Here is a 25,776-nt window from a genome sequence, read left to right as displayed (position 1 = left end):
GAAATGGTTTGGCTGATCTGAAGATTGGGTTTGACCAACAGTTGGTCCGTACGGTTTCCTAGACTCACCCATATGGTACCCATGGCACCACCATCAATTGGATCATGAATTTGTTATTTCATGCCATATAACCGGATGGAAAGTGTTGAGTTCTATACATTAAAGATATCTGGGCAGGAATTTCCATTTCCGGTTGAGAGTATGCAGTGTGTATTCTGGTTGCCGCTTCTCACCAGAGCTTATTTTATTTTACCTTTTGTTTTTCAAGCGTTTGTGTAGTTTCATGTTTGAGTGTTTTGTCCGCTGGTTGTGGTGTAGTTCCGGACCCAGTTTTGAGCGTCAGCTCCCTCCAGGCCTTGGTCCGCCATGGGTGATGCCTGTGTTTCTGGCTATGGACTGCAGTGAGCTCATTGCTCTTTTAACATCGGGGGTTGTCCAGTGTTCTGTGCGGCGGTGCTTTTGTGCTTGGCGCAGTGTTCCGAGCGGTGTTGCTTGGTGGCGTCGCAGTGGTTGTGCAGGTGGTGTGGGACATACCAGTGCTCTGCGTGGCGATGCTTCTGTGCTCACTTTGTGGATCCATGGCGCGGTGTTGCCCGGCAGTGTCGCGGCGGCTGCACAGGCAGCGTGGGACTTGTTTTCATGCACCTTCTGGTGGGGCTGTGGCTGCCACACCACTGGAATGACATCATGACCTCCTTTTGGTGGACTTTTTATCCCCCTCCCCCCTTTCTTTATAATTGTAACGCGACCGTGGGTATGAGAAAGGCGCTATATATATTTAACTGATAATAATAATAATAATAATAATAATAATTAGCATCACCAATACTACTGAATTTTGTATCCCACAAATTCCAAAGGGTAAGACATGCCCTTGACACAGACAACTCGAGAGGGGAAATCAATCAAATCAATCTAATAAGCCTCATTCATAATAAAAATCGACTTGACTGACTGTAAACCTGGCCTCCACTTTGGCCCAGTGGTAGGTCAGTGGTTAAGCAGTGATTGAAAGTCTGTAATTTCAAATCCATGGACAGCCAGAGCGCCACAGCTGTGCCCTTGAGCAAGACCTTTATCTCTCAGCTGTTTAACTCTTGTTTTGGATTGTATCCTGCTTCACATGCAAGCCAGTGTGGATAAAACACAGAGCTGCCAAAAAGAATAAACAGAAGTTGTACGTACTTAAGCGAGACATACCTTCTCAAAATTATCAAAACCTGAAGTTAGGGCAGGTGGCAGAAACAACTTGTTTACACTGCAAGATGTTGTTTGTATTTGGTTGAAGGCATGTTGCTTTTCAAACCATTCCTGAAACCCAACCCAAGATATGTTAGGCGTCATTTGGCCACCACAGTACCAAAGAAGTGGTGAAACTTTCTGAGAGGATCCTCAAACCAAAATATTCCATGGCTGTTCCTTTCTGACAAGAACTTCAAACTTCTTGAAACCAAACCAACAATTGGCAAAAGTTGATAATTGTACTTTTGTTTGTTGTTCAAGTCCATGGATTACAGTTCATAAAAACCACAAGGCTAAAAACTCACCACGTGAGGCCAAGGGCGTCAACTTCAAAGGGCGTTCTAATTTGTGTGCGTTTAAAGCAGCACATTGCACAATTGAGTAACCCGATCTGGAGAGTGTGCGCCACCCTGGCACAGGGCCCAAGTCGTCCCACTCCCTAGCCAGTGCTCTGGGGGAGTGCAATGGGCTGGGTTCTGTGGGGCAGTTTTGCAGAGCAGAAAAAAGAGCAGGCATTTAACCTCCCCCATACCTGGTTTCCATATTCCCAATGTGAATCCAAGCCAAAACCAGCTTAAATTGCAAAGAGCAAGAGTTGCCCATTGCAAGTACCATCATCTGGAAAGTGGGGTGGGATGGGGTGGGATTGCGAGCATATGTGAGGGAGGGAGGGGGGAGGGAGGACTGTGACTGACCGCTTTGACACGAGGGGTGGACTGGTTTGGGGTCAACAATTCAACCTCCCTACAATCAATGCCAGTGGAAAAAAGTGGTGAGTGCTGGAGAGATCCAGTGGTGCACTGACAAGCACTAAACACACAGCAGGCTCACTGCGTTTGTAATGTTTTTGTTGAATATTCACTCACAAAGCACATAATCCTAATTAATCCGTCATGGAGGCAGATGGCGTTACATATGCTATCAAAGCATATACATGTCACGTAACGTCTTCAATAAATAACATCTCCATGCAGTTGTTTGAAGGTTCCCATGTACAGTCGTCATGAACATTAGGAACAGTTTTTGGAAACGGAGACTCGTGGAAACTCTGGTGAGAATGCTTTCACCAGTGTGTCTGATTCTGACTTGGCTCAAATGCAAAAAAGTTGTACATGAGTGCAGAAAGCCAGCTAATGTTCAAGTCCACTTTTGAGTCTAAGGAGGTTAGGAGAAAGGGACATTTTGCAGAACGTTACCACTGGTTATGTTTATACACAGCCTAGTAATCCATTAATAACCCATCTCCAAGCTCAGTTGGGAGAAAAAAAAAAAAAAAACGTTCATGTAAACACCTCACTGGGAAGAGAGTCAACCGAGGGAAGCCCATCCCAATGAAATTTCTATCCAGTTGAATGAGACGGCTAATCCTGTTCATAATCAGTTCAATAGACTATAGATGATTGAGGATTACTGAGGATATTCTTCTGTGTAAGGTTGGACGGGCATCAAACTAAGATTTTTGAAGCAAAAGCAGGATGGGAATTCTTCTTTTGGCTGTTCCCGTTAGGAGTCACCACAGCAGATAACATCCCTCCATTTCTTCTTCTCTCATTACTCATTTCCTTCTACCTGCAACTCCATCGCCAGCATTTTTTCCCCAGTATACCCTGGATCTCTCCTCTGTGCATGTCCAAACCATCTCAATCTCACCTCTCTCACTTTGTCTCCAAGCCGTCCTACATGTCCTGTCCTTCTAATATTCTCGTTTCTAATCCTGTCCAACTATGGGAATTGAACTCGGTAAAAGTTAACCTTTTAATATTCGCCAGAAATCAAGTGACGATTGTGACGGCGTATTAGAGCCATTGTAGGTAGGTAAATAAACAAACGAGGCCGTCAATGACGGCGTACCTGACTCTGCCCCCGTCTAGTCCAGAAGGAACGATCTAAAGTGGCCCACCTTGCGCAATAAATGTTACAAGCTATATACAGAAGCGATATCCACCCTAGGAATACCGACCTATTTACCAGAAAGAATCCAAAACGGCGAGGAATTGACCTTTTTGTTGAACTGCTCATTAAGAATTAGTCCATAACTTCATTAATAATTGTAATGAAGCAAATCTGGGTAGAAGTTCTATGCACCCTAGGTCCCCCTACCTTCATGCCAGAAAGAATCAAAATCGGTGAAGAATTGAGGGAGAAGAAGCGATGTGTGTGGAAACTGCTCGTTAGGGATTGATTAATTACTCCATATCTTCATTATTAATTGCAATTATGCAAATTAAGGTAGAAGCTATATGCACCCCAGGCAGACCGACCTTCCTGCCAAAAGGAATAAAAATCGGTGAAGAATTGAGAGAGAAGAAGCGATTTCCGTGAAAACGTGGATGGTGACGGACGGACAACACATGATGGCATAAACTCATCACCTGTCAGCTGGATGAGAAAGAGTGAGTGAATGAATGAAAGGAAATTTGAAAAATAAATTACGGAGATGGGGAGGGGGTAATATTCATCTCATCTCATATCATCTCTAGCCGCTTTATCCTGTTCTACAGGGTCGCAGGCAAGCTGGATCCTATCCCAGCTGACTACGGGCGAAAGGCGGGGTACACCCTGGACAAGTCGCCAGGTCATCACAGGGCTGACACATAGACACAGACAACCATTCACACTCACATTCACACCTACGCTCAATTTAGAGTCACCAGTTAACCTAACCTGCATGTCTTTGGACTGTGGGGGAAACCGGAGCACCCGGAGGAAACCCACGCGGACACAGGGAGAACATGCAAACTCCGCACAGAAAGGCCCTCGCCGGACACGGGGCTCGAACCCAGGACCTTCTTGCTGTGAGGCGACAGCGCTAACCACTACACCACCGTGCCGCCTGGGGGTAATATTCCAAGGAAAAATACCAAATTTCTGAGATTAGTATTAAATTTATGGGGGGACTCGGATAATCTCTGAAACAACAATCATGTGCTTCCTGGCTGCAGTGCATTCTGGGAAACGTCAGTGAAAATCTCAGTGATTTATTCTTTTATATCGCGAGGAGGAAACAGTGCATTTCCTGAAACTCTCAGATCAGCCTAACGTGTAAAGTGAAACAAAGCTCTTCCTTGACGCGCACACACAAAAAAAAAAAAAACACCGCACAACTTTCCCAAGTTTTTTCCCCCTCATAAATTTACAACCATCACCACAGACAATCTCTTAGGTTCCCCCCTCACAAAATTTCCACATTTTTTTTAAACCTTCAAGAACCCTAATATGCAGTCGTCGAAGGTCCACTTGCACACAGTTAAAATAAATAAATCGCTGTACATCTGTTATATCCGCGAATCGTGTGCATTTCACATTACGTTCTCCAAGCTGAAGATCCTCGATCCTGAACACCGAGCAGATGTGACATGCCGAGCAACTTATCCGTGGGCTTATTCTTCTTCTCCTCATTATCCGTATAAGGCCAAGAAAAAATAATTGTTTGTTTCCTATTACATCTTGAAAAAAAAAATAAAAAATAGGGTAGGTAGGTAGGTCTTTTTATTTTATTATTTTTTTTTTTATCACACAAAATACCGGGTAGGTAGTTTTTTTTTTTTTAAATTTAGGTGTGGCATTATTTGTCACCTTTGTTGCCTCTACTTTTGCGTCCTCGTGTACTTTTAGTATTTTTGTTTTGTTAGCTAACATTTTTTGAAACTCCGGCTTCCGTTTACATTCAAATGTCAGTGCCCGCAAGCCAAAATTGCTGAGCAGGCTTTCCAACGTGACTTCCATCGTGATATCGATACCGCCATTAGCCTGGGCGCTGTGTGTATACTGTTTGCATGACTCGTCCAGCGGAGGACGATAATGTTCGTAGAGTTCTTTTACAGTTGAAAACTTATAAAATGAACTTATTGTCTTACAATCTTCTGTGTGGTCGCAACCGATCACGGTAATCGAGAACACTTCGTTGGCCGCCATGATGCCTAGCGTTGTGTACAACACAAGCCGGAGTTTCCCGGAAAGAGGTCATGACGTCAGATTGAGGCCATGAGAAATCAGTGAGTGTTTCTTGTCCGATATATGCGTTTTAGAATTAGTCACTTGTCAGATCGACAATATTATGCAAATCGTAATGCAGATTTTTTTTTTTTCAAAATTTATTGTTGGTTGTCGAAAATACATTTTTTTTTTAAAACATCTAACAAAAAAGTCTAGGGTCGGGGCATTTTTTAAACGGTCGGTCGGGTAACCGGAAACAAACAATTATTTTTTCTTGGCCTAAACTCACACTCGGATGGCGTTTTTCTTAGATTGAAATAATTTTAAAACTCATTCACAACATACACACCGACTCGTGCATTTCTTGTTTTTATGCAACGCTGACACTAAACTCCGCTCCACGCTTTTGCATAACTTTGGATCGGATTACACGCAGCATCGTAATCTGCTTCTTAATTGGCAATTGGACTTTGGCCTTTTTGCAGCTCGTGACCAGAACGTGAACCGACCTCCATGAAGCTGTTGTTGCTGCTAAATTAAAAAAATAATTTGTCATCACTTTCTACAAGTGCTGCTTCTCCAACACGGTACACAGAGACGACTGGCTAAAAGGGAAGTAGTTAAAGCGACGTTAAGCAACGGCTGTTGCAAGATTGTCTTCATTTATGTCCAAGATTAGGATTTAAGCAAATGGTGGACATGCAATTTTGCACGCTCGCGTGTGTGTGTGTGTGTGTGTGTGTGTGTGTGTGTGTCAGGGCAGCGCAACTTTAATGCAGTCTGCTGGGCCCTGGGGCACATCTTGTTCTTTGTACTGGTCAGTGCTGTCACTGTGTCCCTCTGTGGAGACAACGTGGCCGTCCAAGGGGACGAGGAGAGAGAGAGAGAGAGAGAGAGAGAGAGAGAGAGAGAGAGGGGAAGGATATACATGTAAGGTCACAGCTGTTTGAAAGAGAGGGAGGGAGAAAAAGAGGGTGATGTATAGGCAAAAGTAACAGAGAGAGAGAGAGAGAGAGAGAGAGAGACACGCTGTAGAGCAAGGACTCTCCCTCTGGATTTCTGCATTACTCCCTTAAAGGTACAAGCCCTCCCTCGAATTCTCACATGTGCGTTTTCTGTCGTTTTTCCCCCCTTTATGGGCAACAAGCGATCTTTCACTCAACTTGCCCTTCTCCTTCTTTGGAGGTACGTTCAACAGAACATCAACATCATGTCTACACAATATCCAGTGACATTTACTCTATTAAATAACAATTATTTGCCAAAGCCGAGGTTATTTAAATAATATCGGCTGGCTTTTTTTGGTGGTATATTAGATATATTCCATTCAGCTAGCATGATACTGAACGAGCCGAAGACGAGTAGCTGAATATACCTGATATACCATGAAGAAAGCGCCAGCCAATATTATTATTATTATTACTATAATAATACATACACATTCCTTTCAGGTGTTCAACACGTCTTTCTCTTTCAAAATTCTCTCAATCTTCCGTATTTTGTAACGAAGCAAACCCAGCGGCCATGTGCGGAAGTTTTACGTCTCCGACGTGTGATGTCATGTTGTCTTGACAACCATGCAATATCGTAAACCATATTCAACGCTCATTCTCCATTAGGTAGAGTGACGTAATACACGTAGGATAAGCGATACGCTAATAATACTGCACGCTATCAAACCAAATGAATGAAACCCGCTAGAAGGGAATAGAACACGTTTTTATTCCATCGAAAAAGGTGTCCTGGATCTATAATAATTCCCGATATTCACTGAGCCTGAGGCGGATAAACGTTTTAGTAATAAAGTACACAGATTATTAAATCTTTTTTTTTTTTAAATGTATTTCAAAAAGCAGGATGCAAATGTAATGCGTCACTTATCTACACCAAGTCACATAAACCACTTTGTTTTGAAATCGATAAAATAAAATTTAAAAAAAATTACAATTCCACCTTACCTCTGAATAGTTTTAGACCAAACTTCGTAGCATCTTTAGTGCTTTTATTTAGGAACAGCATTCTCTTTCATAACCTGTAATTCTTCCTCACTTACGGCGACGAAGCGATCGGCCGCCATTTTGCCGAGTTGCTCATCGAGAAGTAATCTGAATTTCTCGGCCAATCAGCACACCCGATTTCCTATAGTCACGTCCGTATTTATATTAATTATTATTATGACTTAATCACGCGATATACAACAGACGATGAGCCGAGACGAATACGACATATGAATCTGGAATGGTTCGCGTGCATGTTTTGGACTCTCCGATATTAAAAATCGACATCGCCTGGAAGTCCCGCCCCCTTCCCACATGCTCTCTGGGTTCATAGGACTCATGCTTTCGGTCACGGAAGAATGAAAAATATTTTGAGTTATGAATATGAAATAAAATCTATTGATGTATTTCTATCTTTGGTTAACTGAGTGTCTGATGGCACCAGGGTTAACTCGATATTTATTAGGGACGCAACGACCAAAACCGAACCTTTCGTTTTATGGCTTAAACCAAAACAAGGGACCACAAAGTGTTGGCACTGAAGAATCCACCATCCAGCTGAGAGTTTACAACTGCCGCTGCCACCAAGCAGTTCCTGACCGCACGGCTGGTTTTATCATTCCACCCTTTTTTCTTCTCGAATCCGACACGTTTTTCTGAGTGCGATTTCTCTTAACGATGGCTAGCTGTGGCTATAGAACACACCATGACCCTGTTGGTTACCGGTAATCTTCCTTTCCGTTTGCAATAAACCCGAGATTGTTTTAACTTTGTTGGTTCCTGAGTCGCTTTGATTTCATCTTAGCTTTAAAGCCTGTGGGGTTAGTGTCTAATCCCGAAAGTGCAGAATGCTTGTTCTTGTCTACGTTACATTCCCACAGTGTTGGCTTTGAATACAACTCAGCAGTTCTCCATCTCTGCACTTTCACTTCTCTCAGACCTGTTGAGGTTTTTCAGCTTCACTGAATATCTGTGGTACACTACTGAGGTCTCTCTTCTTCCGAATACACCGCTGAGGCAAGAATGTCCTCTCGGACACTCCACCCTTCCTCTGTGGCGGGGCGGGACATAGCGCCGTGACGTCTACTTACTACTACTAAAACCTGAGATGAAGGAAAAAGTTGGTAAGAAAAGACACAGGACACTTTGTCTTGCACCTGATCTGATAGGCGAGTTAGCGCGCATGTGTGTGTGTGTGTGTGTGTGTGTGTGTGTGTGTGTGTGTGTGTGTGTGTGTGGACAAACCAAAATCACAAAATGGACCCCTCACACACATACACAAGGTCACTGAGGCCTAAAGAGTCAGATTTACGCACAGTCACATGATCAGACGGGACAGAGAAGGCGCACAGTGCCACGCTGAATGGCAGCAGTGTATTTTAGCTCGTCACTTCTTCTGCAGTAAAATTACGTCAACACTCTAGCATGAGTCGGAGATTAACAGTTCCCAAGATGACAGCTGGGATTCAAGAGTTTAACAGATACAAAAGGCTAACATAACACACAAACACACCCCTAGGAGTGTCTCCCAAATGGCTGGCAGAGTCGCTACAGTCGAGGCAGAGGCAGCGAGCTCTTATCTCACCACACCCTGCTGACGCAAAGGCCTGCTGCTACTTCCCACAGGCCTCCCTCCTTCAAACTCAAACACACACGCGTGCGTCACGCCTGGTTTGTAAGCCTTGCTAGTCATATCGAGCTTTTTCTACTTCTTAAGTAGAAAAATATTTATTTATATGAAGGCATGATCAGCTTTAACTAAATCAGTTTGGAGAATTTTATTACTGATGCATCATCAAAAAAAATAAAAATAAAAATACATGATATAGAATTAAGAATCTTCTGGATGTCGTTGAGACTCGAGTTATCGGTTTCTTTTTCACAAGCCCTTCGGGGATCTCTGAAGCAGATCAACAACCCCAGACAGGAAGAGTGAGTGCGAGGGTGAGAGAGAAAGAAGGAACTAGTGATGTCAGCTCAGGGCCAAAGACTGTTTATTCCCAGAGTGCATACCTGAGCACTCGGCCTGCTACACTTCCACGGAACAGCATTAGCATTGAAGCAGCGAAGCTCTGACACCATAACATCGTTTTGTGCCACAAGTTCCATTCACGCATGCCCGGGATTTGTCTCTACATTACCCACTGGCCTCCCAAACTGCATTCAACATCAATATCCTCCCCCGCCAAAACGCACGCAGACACACCCTCTCCACCCCACACCACGCCACACCTCCTCCACTCCCTGTTTTTTGTTTTTTCCATTGCAGCCAGTTTGGCAGAATTGCACGGGTTGCTATGGGGACGAGATCCTTTCCCCGGTTAATGACTGTGCCGCAGTAGTGGGGGATCATTCTGTCACATCGCCTCGGATCTGGCAAGACACGGACAATATCCTCGAACCCTAACACACTAACAAGACGCACACCCTTTTCTCTGCTGCTCGTGGAAGCCGTGGCCCCATACATTCCAGCACCAGGGAAGAGGAGGGGCACAAAACACACGCTTCCTACAAAAAACAAAAAAAAAATCCACACATCATCATGTCAAAAGCCCCTTGGACTCCTCGCTTCTCCTAATCCTTCCTCCATACTGGTGTAGCTACACTCCTGAAGAAAATCCCACTCTCTTATAACGTACAATGGCTTTTTCAAAAGTAAACGCCACTTTACGTTTGCGCTTCGTCGAGTGATTAAACCCCCAGGATGGCACCAGGTGAACATCGAGGAAGTCTCTGGCCTCGTTATCAGCCATCAGTTCACTACATGTGTAGTCTTGTGCACCTGGGGATGGGCCCGAGGGCTGCACAGTTCCAAGGAAAAAAATCATCAATACATGCTATTTAAGCATTCTTTAAATGTTTGTGGTATTCATTCATGTGTTAAAGGAAAATAACGAAACAGATGTTACCAACGAAACCACAACATCCAGAAGTGTTTTATTCCTTTTACGCTACAGCAACTTGTTAACGATTACAATTTTTTATTTATTAACGAATGACGCGTTGAGTCAGGGGTCTGAAGCATTGCTGAGGGAGGGGTCTGTGGTTCATTTGCTTAAAAAAAAAAATAGCGTTGGAAATTATATTTAGGGCTCCAAGCATCAAAGTCAACTCTGAGCTCTGACTGAAGGCGCCCCATCCCACCCCATCCCACCCACCCAAGGGTGCCGGAACAAAGCTTTACGGCTCCAAATAATTTTAGATTAGATAAAACTTTATTGATCCCTTTGGGCGGGTTCCCTCAGGGAAATTAAAGGGGAACAGAGGGCAATATATAGAGTAAATATAACAATAAAACACACATTAACGAACCTCATTCAAGACTTACAAAAGTTTTTTGTTCTAAGGTTGGAAAGTTATAGTGTTTTGAAAGTAGCTCGAGCAAACTATTTCCGCAGTTTGAACAGCCCGCCATGATATTAATTTTATCCAATCAGAATGCACGTTCATTTTCTCTGCGTAACACTCATGACGTATGTATGTGCCCAGTTGTGTCGGCTCATTGAGGTTGGGAATAGCACGTGTGAAATACCCGTTTCTGCCTCTTGCGACGATTTCGCAAGTCCACGGGTGGCGCCTATCTCATTGCAGCAAATAAATTCTGCTGGACTCGTGAGCAACTCCACGTTACATTTTCCGCACGAGCACCACGCCGTGTCACCTGCACGCAGACGCTCTGCCCCACGCTCGCCACGCCCATGGTCAGCATCAGTCTCATCCTCGCCGTCATCCGAGCTTTCTTCTCTTATTTCATCACCGGAGTCGAGAGTACCTCTCCTAGGTTCAAACTGGTACCCTTCTAAGCCATAGCCTGCTTGCAGTGTGTCTTGCGGGATCTCTTCGTATGATTCGACAGAGCTGTCGCTTTCACTTGATTACACGCCATGATTACACGCTTATCTCCTCTATTTCGGAGAGTTCCGCTAGCGCAGTGGGTAGCGCTGACGTCACGGTCTTTTAAAAATGGCGACTCTTGTGTGGTTTAGCGTATAAAGTATTATATTTACAATTACCAAGATATTTCGCTGTTTTCTAGTATATAAATTTGATAGAATACTTAAGAATACATTACTTTGTCACATCAGCAACCGTATATATTATATTTGGTACCCCTTTAAGATTCCAGCAGCATCATTACAGATAAACAGAGAAAATTTATTTAAATTTATCTAGAAGTATTTACATATACAAATATATAAAAAGAATAAGATATGGGGAAGAGAGGAAGGGGGAGGGAGGGAGGGAGGGAGGGAAGGAGGGGGGAAAAAAAGGTGGGGAGAAGGGGGGGGGGGGGGGGCGGTAGGAGAGATATTGCACTTTATATTGCACATTGTCCGGTATTGCTTATTGTTAGGCGAGGCTACTGCTCCTTCCCGTCCTCTGTCCTCCTGTTCCCCCTCCTCCCCCCCAGAGAGGAGTTGTACAGTCTGATGGCGTGAGGGACAAAGGAGTTTTTAAGTCTGTTCATCCTGCACTTGGGAAGGAGCATTCTGTCACTGAACAGGCTCCTCTGGTTGCTGATGACGGTGTGCAGAGGGTGACTGGCATCGTCCATGATGTTCAGTAGTTTGTCCATAGACCTCTTCTCTGCCACCGTCACCAGAGAGTCCAGCTTCATGCCGACCACAGAGCCGGCCCGCCTGATCAGTTTGTCCAGCCTGGATGTGTCCTTCTTGGATGTGCTGCCCCCCCCCCAGCACACCACGGTGTAAAACAGGATGCTGGCGACCACAGACCGCTAGAACATCCACAGGAGTTTCCTGCAGATGTTACAGGACCGCAGCCTCCTAAGGAAGTACAGCCTGCTCTGTCCCTTCCTGTACAAGTGATTGGTGTTGCAAGTCCAGTCCAGCTTGCTGTCCAGCCACAGCCCGAGGTACTTGTAGGAATCCACAGCCTCCACCTCGACTCCCTCGATCAGAACTGGTCGTGACCTTGGTCTGGACCTTCCAAAGTCAATGACCAGCTCCTTGGTCCTTTTTAAGCAGTGTTTATGAAATTAAATTGGTGACTCTGTGTTACTGATCAGAGGGTGGCCTACTGGTTCAACCCATCCACACTGACTTCACATAGAAGTGGGGGGGGGGGGGGGAACAATCATAGTAGTTGGATAAGTTAGGGGCTTGAACCCTAGAGCTGTTGGTTGTGTCCATTTCATCTTTTCATAAGGCTAAGTGGTTTCTGTGGAGTCCCCTCTACAGTGGCAGTTGGACCACTCCCAATGCCACACCACCATTTCGAGGAAGATTGTCAACCATGACTAAAGAGTCCTTCCTACCCATGAGCCACGGTTATCCCCCGCTCGACACCAGCCTGGTATTTCTAGACCACGGGGTAACTGGGGTAAAATTGGACTACTCTTCGTCTGGCCTCTTCCCTTCGACCTGTCTGGCTTGGGCGGCCCTACCAAGAGTGATAGCTGCCGCCAGCATAGCTCTCCAGATCATCAAGACACACAAGACCCTCCACCACAACAAGGTGGTACTCCACGGAGGGCAAACCTCGTAGTAAGTCAAGAAATTAATCCATGCCGAATTGGCCCATGGAATTTATGTTAAAGTTAAGCGGGGACATGGATACAAAAAGTTTTAGAACCACTAGTTTGGTAGCTATGAACAGTCGGTTCCTCAGGAACTTCTCTTTTTTCTAGGCATGAAACAATACTACATATCATGTGACGATAAATCACGATACAAACTTACGACAATTCAAATCAATTAAATTTAATAATAATAATAATAATAATAAAAAATTACAGGCTCTGTAATCTCTTGGTTATTCTTAGCTGTAATTGCAGTGTTTAGATTGCAGAAGGTGCAACAACACAAAATTGTGTGTGTGTGTGGGGGGGGGGGGGGGAATGTTGCATTTTCCAGTAATAACATTTTCATTTAATTTTTTGTTCAAAAACATCACGTGAAAATCAAATGGTGAACTAGGTGACTAGGCACAAGCCTACATGCACATGACTTCACCGTAGGCGGAAGTAGCACAGCTCTAATGCCCCAAAAGGAGAAAAAAAAAAAAAAAAAACCACACCACACACACAAAAATAATAATAATTAGATCAAAAATGTGAAAGAGTTGTGTGACTGACTGTACAAAACGATTTAACAAGAAACCAGAGCTCGCTCGCTCTCTCTCTTTTTGCAGACTGCCGAAAGATAAAGAAAAGCAAATGGAGGAAGTACAAATGTTCATAAACATTTATTAAAAGGAATATTTGTGATCAACTTTTTTCATTTTTAATAAAAGGAACATTTTAGTTAATAGGATATAATATTTATTTTACGCTAACATTTACAAATGTGGGAAAATTATTGTTGGATATTAAGAAAATGAAACAAAAGGCTTTTTATTATTTAATAAAATAAATATTTATGTTGTTAAAAAAATAAAGCTTGCATTTTTTAGTAACATTTTCTTCATTTGTTTTTATTTTTTAAATATCATGTGAAAATCAAATTGTGAATTGGGTGAATCATTACAAGCCTATTTTTCTCTCTCCGGAGGGGGGAAAATAAATTATTACATTCCTCTCTTCAAAATAAATATTTTTCCTTAACATGTTTTTAAAGTCTGTTTATTATCAGTCTTAGATTATGGCACGTCCACCATTAAAAAGTTGCCGTTAATAAGCCGTTACTATAGAAACAGTAACGGGATGGAACGAGCCCATGAGCTGCAACACTCCGTGGGAACAGCTGTCACACATCAGGCTGCTAATTCAACTGATCATCTCAGATGTTTTTTGTTATTCATTACAACGGCCATGCCGTATCATAAGTAGGATATTTAAATAATATTGGCTGGCATTGAGTGGTATATCAGACGAGTTCAATATCATGCTAGCTGAATGGGTTACATCCATAGACATATAAACATAGACGCCGCCTTCCGCGTAGAATCATACGTCATCCTCGCCGCCATATCGGATGTGGCAAAGTGGAGAATAAAGATGCCTCATTCATGTGCTGCGTTTAACTGTACCAACAGGTTTACCGTCCAAACAAGATCACATGGGATTACCTTTCACAGGTGAGAAACAACAAATTAATCCATCAACGTGTATCATTCAATTTATTCCGGACCATTAAAGACGCCGCCTTCCGCGTAGAATCATGTCATCCTCGCCGCCATATTGGATAGGTCAAAGCGGAGAATAAAGATTAGCTGCGTTTAACTGTACCAACAGGCTTATCGTCCAAACGAGATCACATGGGATTACCTTTCACAGGTGAGACTGGAAAAATACTTTTCATTGTATTTGGTCATTATAACGTAATTTTACGAACAGATTTTTCTGACTTTGTGGCTAATATGAAGTCTCGCGCATAATAGCCGCTCGGTGAAACCTGTCTCCAAACAACGATTATAATATAATTTATTTCATAGCCCACCCAACCAATTTCACCACCAGCTGTGAGATGGTGATGGCACACTCAAAAATAGAAGAGATTGGAAGCATGTCAGACTGTGAAGCAATCACATGGAGCAATCCCATTGTAATATGATTTAACTGAATTTTTTTCCATATAGCACTGTATATTGCAAAAATTGTTTTTGGAGACATTTTATAGCCTATCTGCACGGCATTTAATGAAAGTGATGGAGACGGCACGGCACGGCTTCAGCAGCGTAAGCACAACACATTATTCTACACGATCCCCGCTGAGCTCCAAAACATGCCTTGATGTGTAGATATCGTTCGTAGCCTACGATAGTAGCAGCGGAATAAAAAAAAAAAAAGTTTCCGATAGCTTGATTCCGGTATAGGCCTGCTGCATGTTGAGGAAATTTAGGTCACACCTCCCACGGAATATTGACAGGTATTTTGCACACTATTTATAACCCTCACATTAAAAGTTATACATGTTGTTTTGATGCCTGTTTGTTTCCAAAATATATACGTGCGTGTCTTAATGGGTGAATAAAAGGCATCGAGTTAAAGGAACAGTCCACCGTACTTCCATAATGAAATATGCTCTTATCTGAATTGAGACGAGCTGCTCCGTACCTCTCCGAGCTTTGCGCGACCTCCCAGTCAGTCAGACGCAGTCAGACGCGCTGTCACTCCTGTTAGCAATGTAGCTAGGCTCAGTATGGCCAATGGTATTTTTTGGGGCTGTAGTTAGATGCGACCAAACTCTTCCACGTTTTTCCTGTTTACATAGGTTTATATGACCAGTGAAATGAAACAAGTTCAGTTACACAAATTGAAACGTAGCGATTTTCTATGCGATGGAAAGTCCACACTATAATGACAGGCGTACTAACACCTTCTGCGCGCTTTGGCAGCGCATTGATACGGAGCTCAGATATCAATGCGCTGCCGAAGCGCGCAGAAGGTGTTAGTACGCCTGTCATTATAGTGCGGACTTTCCATAGCATAGAAAATCGCTACGTTTCAATTTGTGTAACTGAACTTGTTTCATTTCACTGGTCATATAAACCTATGTAAACAGGAAAAACGCGGAAGAGTTTGGCCGCATCTAACTACAGCCCCAAAAAATACCATTGGCCATACTGAGCCTAGCTACATTGCTAACAGGAGTGACAGCGTGTCTGACTGCGTCTGACTGACTGGGAGGTCGCGCAAAGCTCGGAGAGGTACGGAGCAGCTCGTCTCAATTCAGATAAGAGCATATTTCATTATGGAAGTACGGTGGACTGTTCCTTTAAATATTATTGTAGAAAGGGGCTTTATGAAGTTCAGTCCATTTACTTGCATTGGTTTACAGGGAAGATTTGCCACATCAAATATGGCGGACACTCTGACGTATCCCAGCAACGGGGCCACCAGCTCAATGCGGCGTCTATGTTTATATGTCTATTTTTATACCGGATATACCGTGAAAAAAAAGCCAGCCATTATTATTATACATACACATTCCTTTCAGGTGTTCAACGTGTCTGTCTTTCAAAATTCTCTCAAAATCTTCCGTATTTTGTAACGAAGCAAACCTGGCAGCCATGTTTGTTTACAAATCATCACAGTCGCTCACTAGTAGGGCTGGGTATCACCAGATACCTCACGATACGATACTATGGTGATATTTTGCCCACGATAACGATAATATCACGGTACAGCAATTCTGCGATAATCGATATATTGCAAGAAATTTCAACCACATCACAATATCTGTGTCACTGAAGAAAATCAGAATTTATTGACCACTGTAAAATTACATTTCACATACATAACTACACACTCTTGCCAGACATATATTTGTCTCTATTCCACTGCTGGCAAAACCAAGAGTTGCTTCTCTACAACATACAGAAAATTCCCATTTCTGTGCTAGTATTCTCAACTTTTCTGTAAGCATGGACACATCAGTGCTGCTTAGCAAGCAGAATCAAATTGTTTTATGAAAACTTAAAACTTGCACTGCAGACTGCACATACATTTCAGTGCTAACACTAATATCAATTTGTTCTTTGTAAACTTGAGAACATATACCTGAGAACATTTCACTTGTGCTTATTTTGCAGGAACAACACGCTGTCTGAAACACATTGAAAAGTGCAGTGGGCATCTTAATTGGAGCATCTTAATTTAATTGGAGCGAAACAGGTTTTGCAAAGTGCGTACTCTTTGTCCGGCTCACTTTTTTTTCTCCTTTCCTTTGGAATCCAAAGTGCCTCCAAACATCTGCCTTAAAGTTCGGCGGCGTCTCTAGGTTTCTGTTAACAGCCATGCTTGCCTGTTTTTTTTTTCCTCACTGCAACCGCCGGGGAAAAAAGAGAAGACGAAGAGTGCCTTGCAGTGAGGTAGCGGCACAGCGACACCTCGCGGAGCGGAGGTGCGGAAGTCGTACTGGATTTACAACCCGTCTGAAACATGATTTTATTATTTGAAAAAATATCGATATTGAATCGGAAGACAAAGTATCGCGATATATCGTCGTATCGATATTTTTGCACACCCCTACTCACTAGCATGGAAGCTTGACATCATGTTGCCTTGACAACCATGCAATATTCAACGCTCATTCTCCATTGGGCAGAGTGACGCAATACACATAGGATAAGCGATATGATAATGCTGCATGCTGTCAAAACAAATGAATGAAACCTGCTAGAAGGGAATAGAACACGTTTTTATTCCGTCGAAAAAATGTCCTGTATGTAATAATAATAATAATATACGATATCACGACAACAGGCAATAACAATTATACCATAGACCCTGGTGAATCTCCAGGTCTTCAGGAGATCAGTGCTTCAGCAGGAACGCTTCACCTCCCTACCTGCTCGCTGTAGTCAGAGTAAGCAGACGGTATTAGGTTTCTGATCGGAGACATGACTGGTGAAAGGAAGACGATGGCATTCTGTCACTTGAGAGAAACCACACTGGAGTAGCGAGACAGATGGTAAATGGTAATGTTGCTCTAATCTGGTCCAGCTTTTGGCAAATGTGGTCTTATGGAGTGAACAATAAGTTTAAAAACCCTGGCCCCAGGCCTGACACTCAGCTGTGTGAAAACTTTTTAGATAATAAAAGTCAGCCCTGACTTTCAGACATGCAGTTTCGAAACGTGTCAGCCTCCCCAAATTAAAAAAAAAAAAATTCCTACAGACCCCCCAAAAAGCCCCTCTTAATAATATCCGTACATTTCAGAAAAGACACAATCGGACTGAAACCCAGTGAATCGCGGTGTGTGTGTGTGTGTGTGTGTGTGTGTGCGCGCGCGCGCGTATGAGCTCTGCCTTGTTAAAGAAAAACACGACCTCGGTCACACCCAGAGATTGCATGCTATAGACACCGAGCTCCTAAAAATAACTGTCCTCCTGAGTACAGAGGCAGACCCTAACTGTCTCAATACCTAAAACAGACACTCCCTTTATAACCAGACACTTCGACTTGCGATGCTTTCTCAGCACAATGCATCTTCAACTACACCCTCGGGTTGGGACCAGCGGACGGACGCAGACTTTAACCAGTTTGGCCAAAGTTTGTCCAGGGCTGTTAATGATTACCAGATGTTTGGCACACCCAGGCTGGAACATTTGTTCTTCCTCCAATAGCAACACGTTGATCTGTTCACCTCGCTGACTCCACCAACATCAAGCTCTTCTGCAGCAGATCCACTCCCCCTCTCTCTCTCTCTCTCTCTCTCTGTGTTTACTGATTCCACGCCTTGAAGAATCTATTTCGAAGGGTGTCTCATATAATATAGCAACAAATAAACAAACAAACTGTGGTTGTTATGGTGGACTACACTGATCTAAACAATAGATCGAAGGTGGGTAAAGGTAAAAAACGTCTACTGGTAGCCTCTTCTCAGGAAATAATGCAGCCATACAGGTTACAATTGTAATATATTTAATTACTGGCAATGTATAATTAAATACATTCGCCAGCCACACCCATCCACACACCTGCTGCTCTGTTTGATGCAGATACAAATCAAGAGCTTCGGTTAACGTTCACGATGTTCAAACATCAGAATGGGGAAAAATTGTGAGCTCAATTTGTGTGTGGCTTGCTTTCTTTCTTTCTTTCGCTGTGGCATGGGTGTCGGTTTGAGCCAGATGAATATTTTTGGTTTGAGTATTTTAGAAACTGCTGATCTCCTTCCTGGGGTTTTCACACACAACAGTCTCTAGAGTTTACACAGACAGAATGGTGCGAAAAACAAAAAACAAGTTACAAGTGAGCGAGCGAGCGAGCGACAGTTCTGTGGGTGGAAACAAACGCCTTGTTCATACGAGAGGTCATGGCCAGATTGGTTCGAGGTTTTTTTTGCCAGGAAGGATACAGTAACTCATAAATCACTCTTTACAACCGTGGTGAGCAGAAAAGCATCTCAGCATGCAACAGAACTGGGTTCCACTCCTGCAGCCAAGAACAGGAATCTTAGGGTGTTTTCACACTTGGTCCCTTTCAGCCATCTAACCGAACTCAGATCGATGACTCAGCATTTTTTGCGCATATGTGAACACTCCAACCGTACCCAGACCTCTTTAAAGCGAACCGAACTGAGACCACCTCAGGAGGTGGTCTCAGTACGGTTCGCCTAATCTGCGCATTGTGAACAAAAAGCGCACCGGGTTCACTTCGCCTTTTTCACTGTAGTTTAACCTTCTTCGTTTGCCGTAGTTGGTCACGTGACTGTAGCAGGGAAACTCAACTTCCTTTTGGAACTTACCACAGCCGCTGGAATAAATTTATTTTCCTTAATCCGCACTATTCTGATCAAAGAATACAGCAGGGCAAGCATGGCAGCAGACATTTTGATTCAAGAGAAAATTACCCAGAATTCCATGCACTGGGGGTCTGAGGGCTCTAGAGGACCTGGTGTGAACAGAAAGAGGACTGAGGCCCCATCAAAGCTTAACTGGACCAGAAAGAGAACCCAGTCCTCTTTGTAATAAATTCACAGTGTGAACACAAAAAGAACTGAGTTCTTTTTCTGTTGGTCCACTTTTTGGTCCACTTAAAGAGGACTGAGTCTGGTTCCTTTAAAGAGGACCAGGTGTGAAAACACCCTTAGACTCAAGAACGAGTTCCTATTAAAGTGGCCGGTGAGTGTCTATTTAGAGCAAGATGTCCGTGTAAACCGGTACAACCGTCGTCATGATGTCATCATTAACATAAGCTTAAAAAAAAAAACGCAGGAGGACTTTTTGTTTGTTCATTTAAACTTCCTTCATCGACACGCCAATCCATTTCCACAATTACCCACAATGCCACCTGCTAATAGCGACATGTACAATCAGCTTAAACAGATTCCAAAGCTTCATCTTTCATGTTAATGACATCAACAGCATGACGCTTGTCAGTTCGTACGCTGCTAACTAGCTAAACGAAAATAGAGAAGCAGCTCTTGCTCGTTTTGTCCCCCCATAACTGACGTCACTCTCAGGATGGTCAAGCTCAAATAAAAGGATGATGTCGTACCGCTGTGTTCGAGGTTGCGAGTCGTATAGAGATGTTGGGAATCTACGAAATTGGTCACCAATTCCTGACTGATCAACAACTGAGAAGACAGTGGATTGTTAAATCCTGAAATACATCATACATACATATTTCATGGTTAAACAACATATCCGATAATCCATGAGCTACGTTAGACAACAGCTAGCGTTAGCATTCAACCGCTGACATTAATGATGCCATTTGACATTGTTACACGATACTATAAGACTAAAACAAAATTCAAGAGTTTCAAATTGATCTCAATGCACATCTTGGACACATTTATTATTCAACCCTGGAGCTAAACCACTGGAAGCTGGATGTAATCAAGCTCGCAATGTAGCGCTAGCTGTCGTTTCACTCGACCTCATTTAATATGACCTTGCAGCGTGAAAACTTTCAGGAACAACTAGAATAGCGTTCGTTCATCAAGCAACAAATCAAAAACAATGAAAGGTTCAGTTAGCTTAGTCGTGCTAATTGTACTAAAACACTTTATGTTTGCTAGGCAGGTGGGCTCTGACCTTCAAAATATATAATTTAATACTTATTTCATGCAAATTAACATTTAATTACAAAAAACTGTACAAAAAACCCCTAAAAATTCAGATACAAAACAAAATATCTAAAGCTAGACAAATGTACATTGCTTACTGTCTAAAATAATTCATCTTTATTTATCTTCATCTTCACATAAATATTACAGTTGCAAAATCAATTAATAAAATGTTTCTATAAAGGAAGAAAGATTTCTACAAAAATCATGGATGCAACCTTCAATCCAATTGTTGGATCCTTGTTTTTGTATCATTTTAGGGATTTTTAAGTCAGGATTTTCGACCATCTCACTATTCTGATGCCCCTTTCCAACCGTGCACCAAATTCTGAACCGTTCAAAGCATTTCGACCAAAAATAAATTGGTTCGGAAGCTAAAAACTTGGTTCCCACAGCTAGAACTGAAACATAGCTAGTTCTTCCCAGTACGAACCATGACATCATCAGTGGGCGTGTCATTAGTTTGAAGAGGAAGCAGAGCGTAGCAATGGGAAAGGATACATCTTCAAGAAAAAAATAAATAAATAAAATATATCTGCAATAACAGAACAAAAGCTCGCAGGTAATCAGTCAGTACACACCGCCATCTTGATGCTACTACTGTTACTCCTGTCGTGAGTTGTGTTCACGATGCATCCTTGATTACATCAGCTGGTTCCGCTAAAAACTGGTGAAAATGTGGGCCGGTTCACTAACACCAAGGTTCAAAGAATCCTGAACGGAAGTGGTTCAAGAACCCATTCGCTGTTGGTTGTAAAGAGGTAATAGAGGCTTTATTAACAGTTTTGGTTTTTTTTAAAGTTCCTCCACCCAGAACATGACGTCAGAGGAAAATGGCCGCTGTGTCAATATGATCAAAAACATGATTATACACACCGGACACTTTTTCGATGGAATAAAAACATGTTCTATGCCCTTCGAGCAGGTTTCATTCATTTGGTTCAACAGCACGCAATATTGTTAGCATATCGCTTATCTTACATGTATTATGTCACTCTAGCCAATGGAGAATGAGCGTTGAATATGGTTTACAATGTTGCATGGTTGTCAAGACAACATGACGTCACACGTCAGAGACGTAAAACTTCCGTGCTACCGAGTGACTGTGAATTTGTCAACAAACATGGCCGCCAGGTTTGCTTTGTTACAAAATATGCAAGATTTTGAGAGAATTTTTAAAGAGAAAGCTGCCTTTAACACCCAAATGGAATATATCTGATATACCACTCAACACCAGCCAATATTATTTAAATATTTCCTCCCAGTGACATCAGCACGACGCACAACAACCATTTTGTTATGGAATTTTTTTTTTAATACACCACCAACCAACAGGTTAGGGTAGTATCTCACTGGGCTGCGACAGCCCGCGACTAGTTGGAGACGCAACAATTGCGATAAAATATGCAAATTAGCGACAATTTTCACTTGGAATCACACTGAATTGATATTCGTATATTTTACCGCAATTGTTGTCTCCAACTGGTCGCAGGCTGTCGCAGCCGGGCTTTCTCTCAGCAGGCAGGGAAGTAGAGAAGCCTCACGGAAACTGACTTGAGAAGGGTTCGCGACGGCTTTGCGACACCAGCGACGCATTTGCGGCTACTTTGAGAGAAATTTTGTCGCACGAATTTTTTTGAGCATGTTCAAAATTTCAGCGACGAAGGAGCGACACTTTGCGACTCAGGCGAGAAAATTGAGAAGCCCCGCGAATGTTTCAAGACACTTTTGAAACTCTCTCACGAATGACGTTCGCGAGCTGTCGCAGCCCAGTGAGATACTGGCTTTAGCACCAGGAATTTTAATAAAATGAGGAATATCTTGATCTAAAAATATGCTTCGTTCTGGAGTTCTTTTAACGAGGCCTGTTTTTAAAAAGAAAGCACAACTTTGCGTTATTCATCACACACTTGTGAAATTTCCTCTCTGCATTTAAGCCATCTGAAGCAGTGAACACACACATGTGAACAATCAGCACGCGCACACACCCAGAGCAGTGGGCAGCCATGCTACCAGTGCCCATATTAACCTAACCGCACGCCTTTGGACTGTAGGGGAAACCGGAGCACCCGGAGGAAACCCACACAGACACGGGGACAACATGCAAACTCCACACAGAAAGGCCCTCGCTGGCTGCTGGGTTCGAACCCAGAACCTTCTTGCTGTGAGGCGACAGTGCTAACCACTATACCACCGTGCTGCCCGTTAGTAGAACCTAATGCTTTAAAAATAAATAAATAGACAGAAATGTGTCAGGCATTTACAAGAAAAGTGCTTGAGGTTAAACATAATGTAGTGCTTTTTCTTTTCAGCTGCTCCTGTAGGTTTGGGGTCACCATGGTGGATCTCATCTCGTTATCTCTAGCCGCTTTATCCTGTTCTACAGGGTCGCAGGCAAGCTGGAGCCTATCCCAGCTGACTACGGGTGAAAGGCGGGGTACACCCTGGACAAGTCGCCAGGTCGTCACAGGGCTGGCACATAGACACAGACAACCATTCACACTCACATTCACACCTACGCTCAATTTAGAGTCACCAGTTAACCTAACCTGCATGTCTTTGGACTGTGGGGGAAACCGGAGCACCCGGAGGAAACCCACATGGACACGGGGAGAACATGCAAACTCCGCACAGAAAGGCCCTCGCCGGCCACGGGGCTCGAACCCGGACCTTCTTGCTGTGAGGCGACAGCGCTAACCACTACACCACCATGACTATGGCGGATCTGTTCTGCACATTTGATTCGGTGTAGGTTTTGCACCAGATGCTCTTCCTGGTGCAGTCTATCCGGGCTTGTACAACCACAGTGGCTGGGTATTTTACCTAATCTGCATGTCTTTGAACTGTACGGGGGAAACCGGAGGAACCCTATGCAGACGCAGACAGAACATGCAACCTTTATAGAGAAAAGGTTCACGGTTTTAAGGTCCTAAGGTTCGAATGTAGAACGTTGTTGCTGTGAGGTAACAGCGATAACTAGCCAGTGATCGTGCAAAGATAAAAAGGAAGGGAAGGGAAGGGGAGGGGGGTTGAGCTGCTGCTGCTGAGAAAGGAGTTAAATAGGTAAAGCAAAGTGAAATGTTTGAGCCCACAGACACCGCGGTGCAGAGATGAGTGAGAGTACATTTCCGCTCTCGGATTAAAGGGGTCCTGTCTCTTTAAGAAACTAAGATGGTGTCTCCGGCACGAGCTGCATTTGGCTGTTGTGTTTCCTTCCTGCCGAACAGTTCACCAGTTTAGAGCGGAGAGAGAGAGAGAGAGAGAGAGAGAGAGAGAGAGAGGGGTAGAAAGGGGGGAGAGAGAGAGAGAGAGGGGTAGAAAGGGGGGAGAGAGAGAAGGAGAGAGGGAGGTAGAGAGTTGTGTTGCCGCTGTAGTGCGCCGGCTTTATCAGGCAGGAGGCGGCTGAGCTCAGTGAAGAGCAGATTAACAGAGTGCGAGCTAAAAGCTAAGCGCTAATAATAAGCAGGTAGAGAGAAGGCTAGGCTAGGCTAGCGGGTGAATAATGTTGCGTGCTGAGCTCAGGGAGTCTGACAGCCAGGCAGGAGGTGGAGGGAAAGGAAGGAAGTCAAGTGAAGAAATATCATAAAGGACTTACTTTCTTATTGCGAGCCTCCGTGTGCATGTCGGTATCGGGGTGCAGCGGTCCGCGGGCTGGGCTGGAGTGCAGTGCAGCGGGCTGGTTCTGGTTCTGCTGCTGGATTTCAATAACAAGTTTTTTTGTTTGTTTGTTTGTTTTAAGCTCCAGCTTTGTGATGATTAAAAGCGAAAGGTCGGTTTTGGTCTCAGAGAGCCTCGTTGATCATGTCGGCCCTGGTGTGTGGGGAGATGATGATGAGGATAATAATAATGTCCGGGTTGGGTTGGTTCTGTGCGGCTCGTTGTGCCGTTCGGTTCCAGCAGCTGTGTTTGTTGCGGTGTTCAGGGTTGGGCTCAGAGTCTCTCTCTCCGCTTCTCTCCTCCGCCTCTGTGTGACCCCACCCTGCGGCTCCACCCCTCCGCCCGACGCGCACACTTAATCCAGCAGCTTCACCAAACACACCCTGGTGCTTTCACCTCATCACGTCATCGCGCACCGGATGCTCTTCCTCCTTCTCTTCTTCTTCCTCCTTCTTCTTCCCCCTCCTCCTCTTCTCCTTCCTTCTCTTCCTCTTTCTTCTTCCTCCTTCTTTTCTCCTTCCTTCTCTTCCTTTCTTCTTCCTCCTCCTCTTCTCCTTCCTTTTCTTCTTCCTCCTTCTCTTCTTCCTCCTTCCTTCTCTTCTTCCTCCTTCTCTTCTTCCTCCTTCCTTCTCTTCTTCCTCCTTCCTTCTCTTCTTCCTCCTTCCTTCTCTTCTTCCTCCTTTTCTTCTTCCTCCTTCCTTCTCTTCTTCCTCCTTTTCTTCTTCCTCCTTCTCTTCTCTTCTTCCTCCTTCTCTTCCTCCTTCTTCTTCCCCCTCCTCTTCTTCTCCTCCTTCCTTCTCCTCCTCCTTCTTCCCCCTCCTCTTCTTCTCCTTCCTTCTCCTCCTCCTTCTTCCCCCTCCTCTTCTTCTCCTTCCTTCTCCTCCTCCTTCTTCCTCCTCCTCCTTCCCCTCCTCTTCTTCTCCTTCCTTCTCTTCCTCCTCCTCCTTCTTCTTCCCCTCTTCTTCTCCTTCCTTCTCTTCCTCCTCCTCCTTCTTCTTCCCCTCTTCTTCTCCTTCCTTCTCCTCCTCCTCCTTCCCCTCCTCTTCTTCTCCTTCCTTCTCCTCCTCCTCCTCCTTCCCCTCCTCTTCTTCTCCTTCCTTCTCCTCCTCCTCCTTCCCCTCCTCTTCTTCTCCTTCCTTCTCCTCCTCCTCCTTCCCCCCCTCTTCTTCTCCTTCCTTCTCTTCCTTCTCCTCCTTCTTCCCCTCCTCTTCTTCTCCTTCCTTCTCCTCCTTCTTCCCCTCCTCTTCTTCTCCTTCCTTCTCCTCCTCCTCCTTCCCCTCCTCTTCTTCTCCTTCCTTCTCCTCCTCCTCCTTCCCCTCCTCTTCTTCTCCTTCCTTCTCTTCCTTCTCCTCCTTCCTTCTCTTCCTCCTCCTCCTTCTTCTTCCCCTCCTTCTTCTCCTTCCTTCTCTTCCTCCTCCTCCTCCTTCCTTCTCTTCCTCCTCCTTCTCTTCCTCTTCCTCCTT

At 44.0% G+C, this 25,776-nt stretch overlaps 1 protein-coding gene across 1 annotated transcript in view; it reads right to left on the bottom strand.

Annotated features, from left to right (window-relative positions):
* The window catches only part of klf8 (Kruppel like factor 8), a 68,969-nt gene extending 44,235 nt beyond the window's left edge, over window positions 1–24,734 (bottom strand). The window contains exon 1 of the mRNA XM_060936463.1: window positions 24,252–24,734. Coding sequence (XP_060792446.1) covers window positions 24,252–24,278 — 27 coding nt within the window. The 5' untranslated portion in view covers window positions 24,279–24,734. The remainder of the gene's footprint in view (window positions 1–24,251) is intronic.
* Window positions 24,735–25,776: the final 1,042 nt, after the last annotated feature.

This window comes from Neoarius graeffei, chromosome 12 (assembly GCF_027579695.1).
Source record: "Neoarius graeffei isolate fNeoGra1 chromosome 12, fNeoGra1.pri, whole genome shotgun sequence".
Taxonomy (NCBI): Eukaryota; Metazoa; Chordata; class Actinopteri; order Siluriformes; family Ariidae; genus Neoarius; species Neoarius graeffei.
Note: the sequence above shows the minus strand (reverse complement) of the source record. Positions and strands in the feature narration are given on the sequence as shown.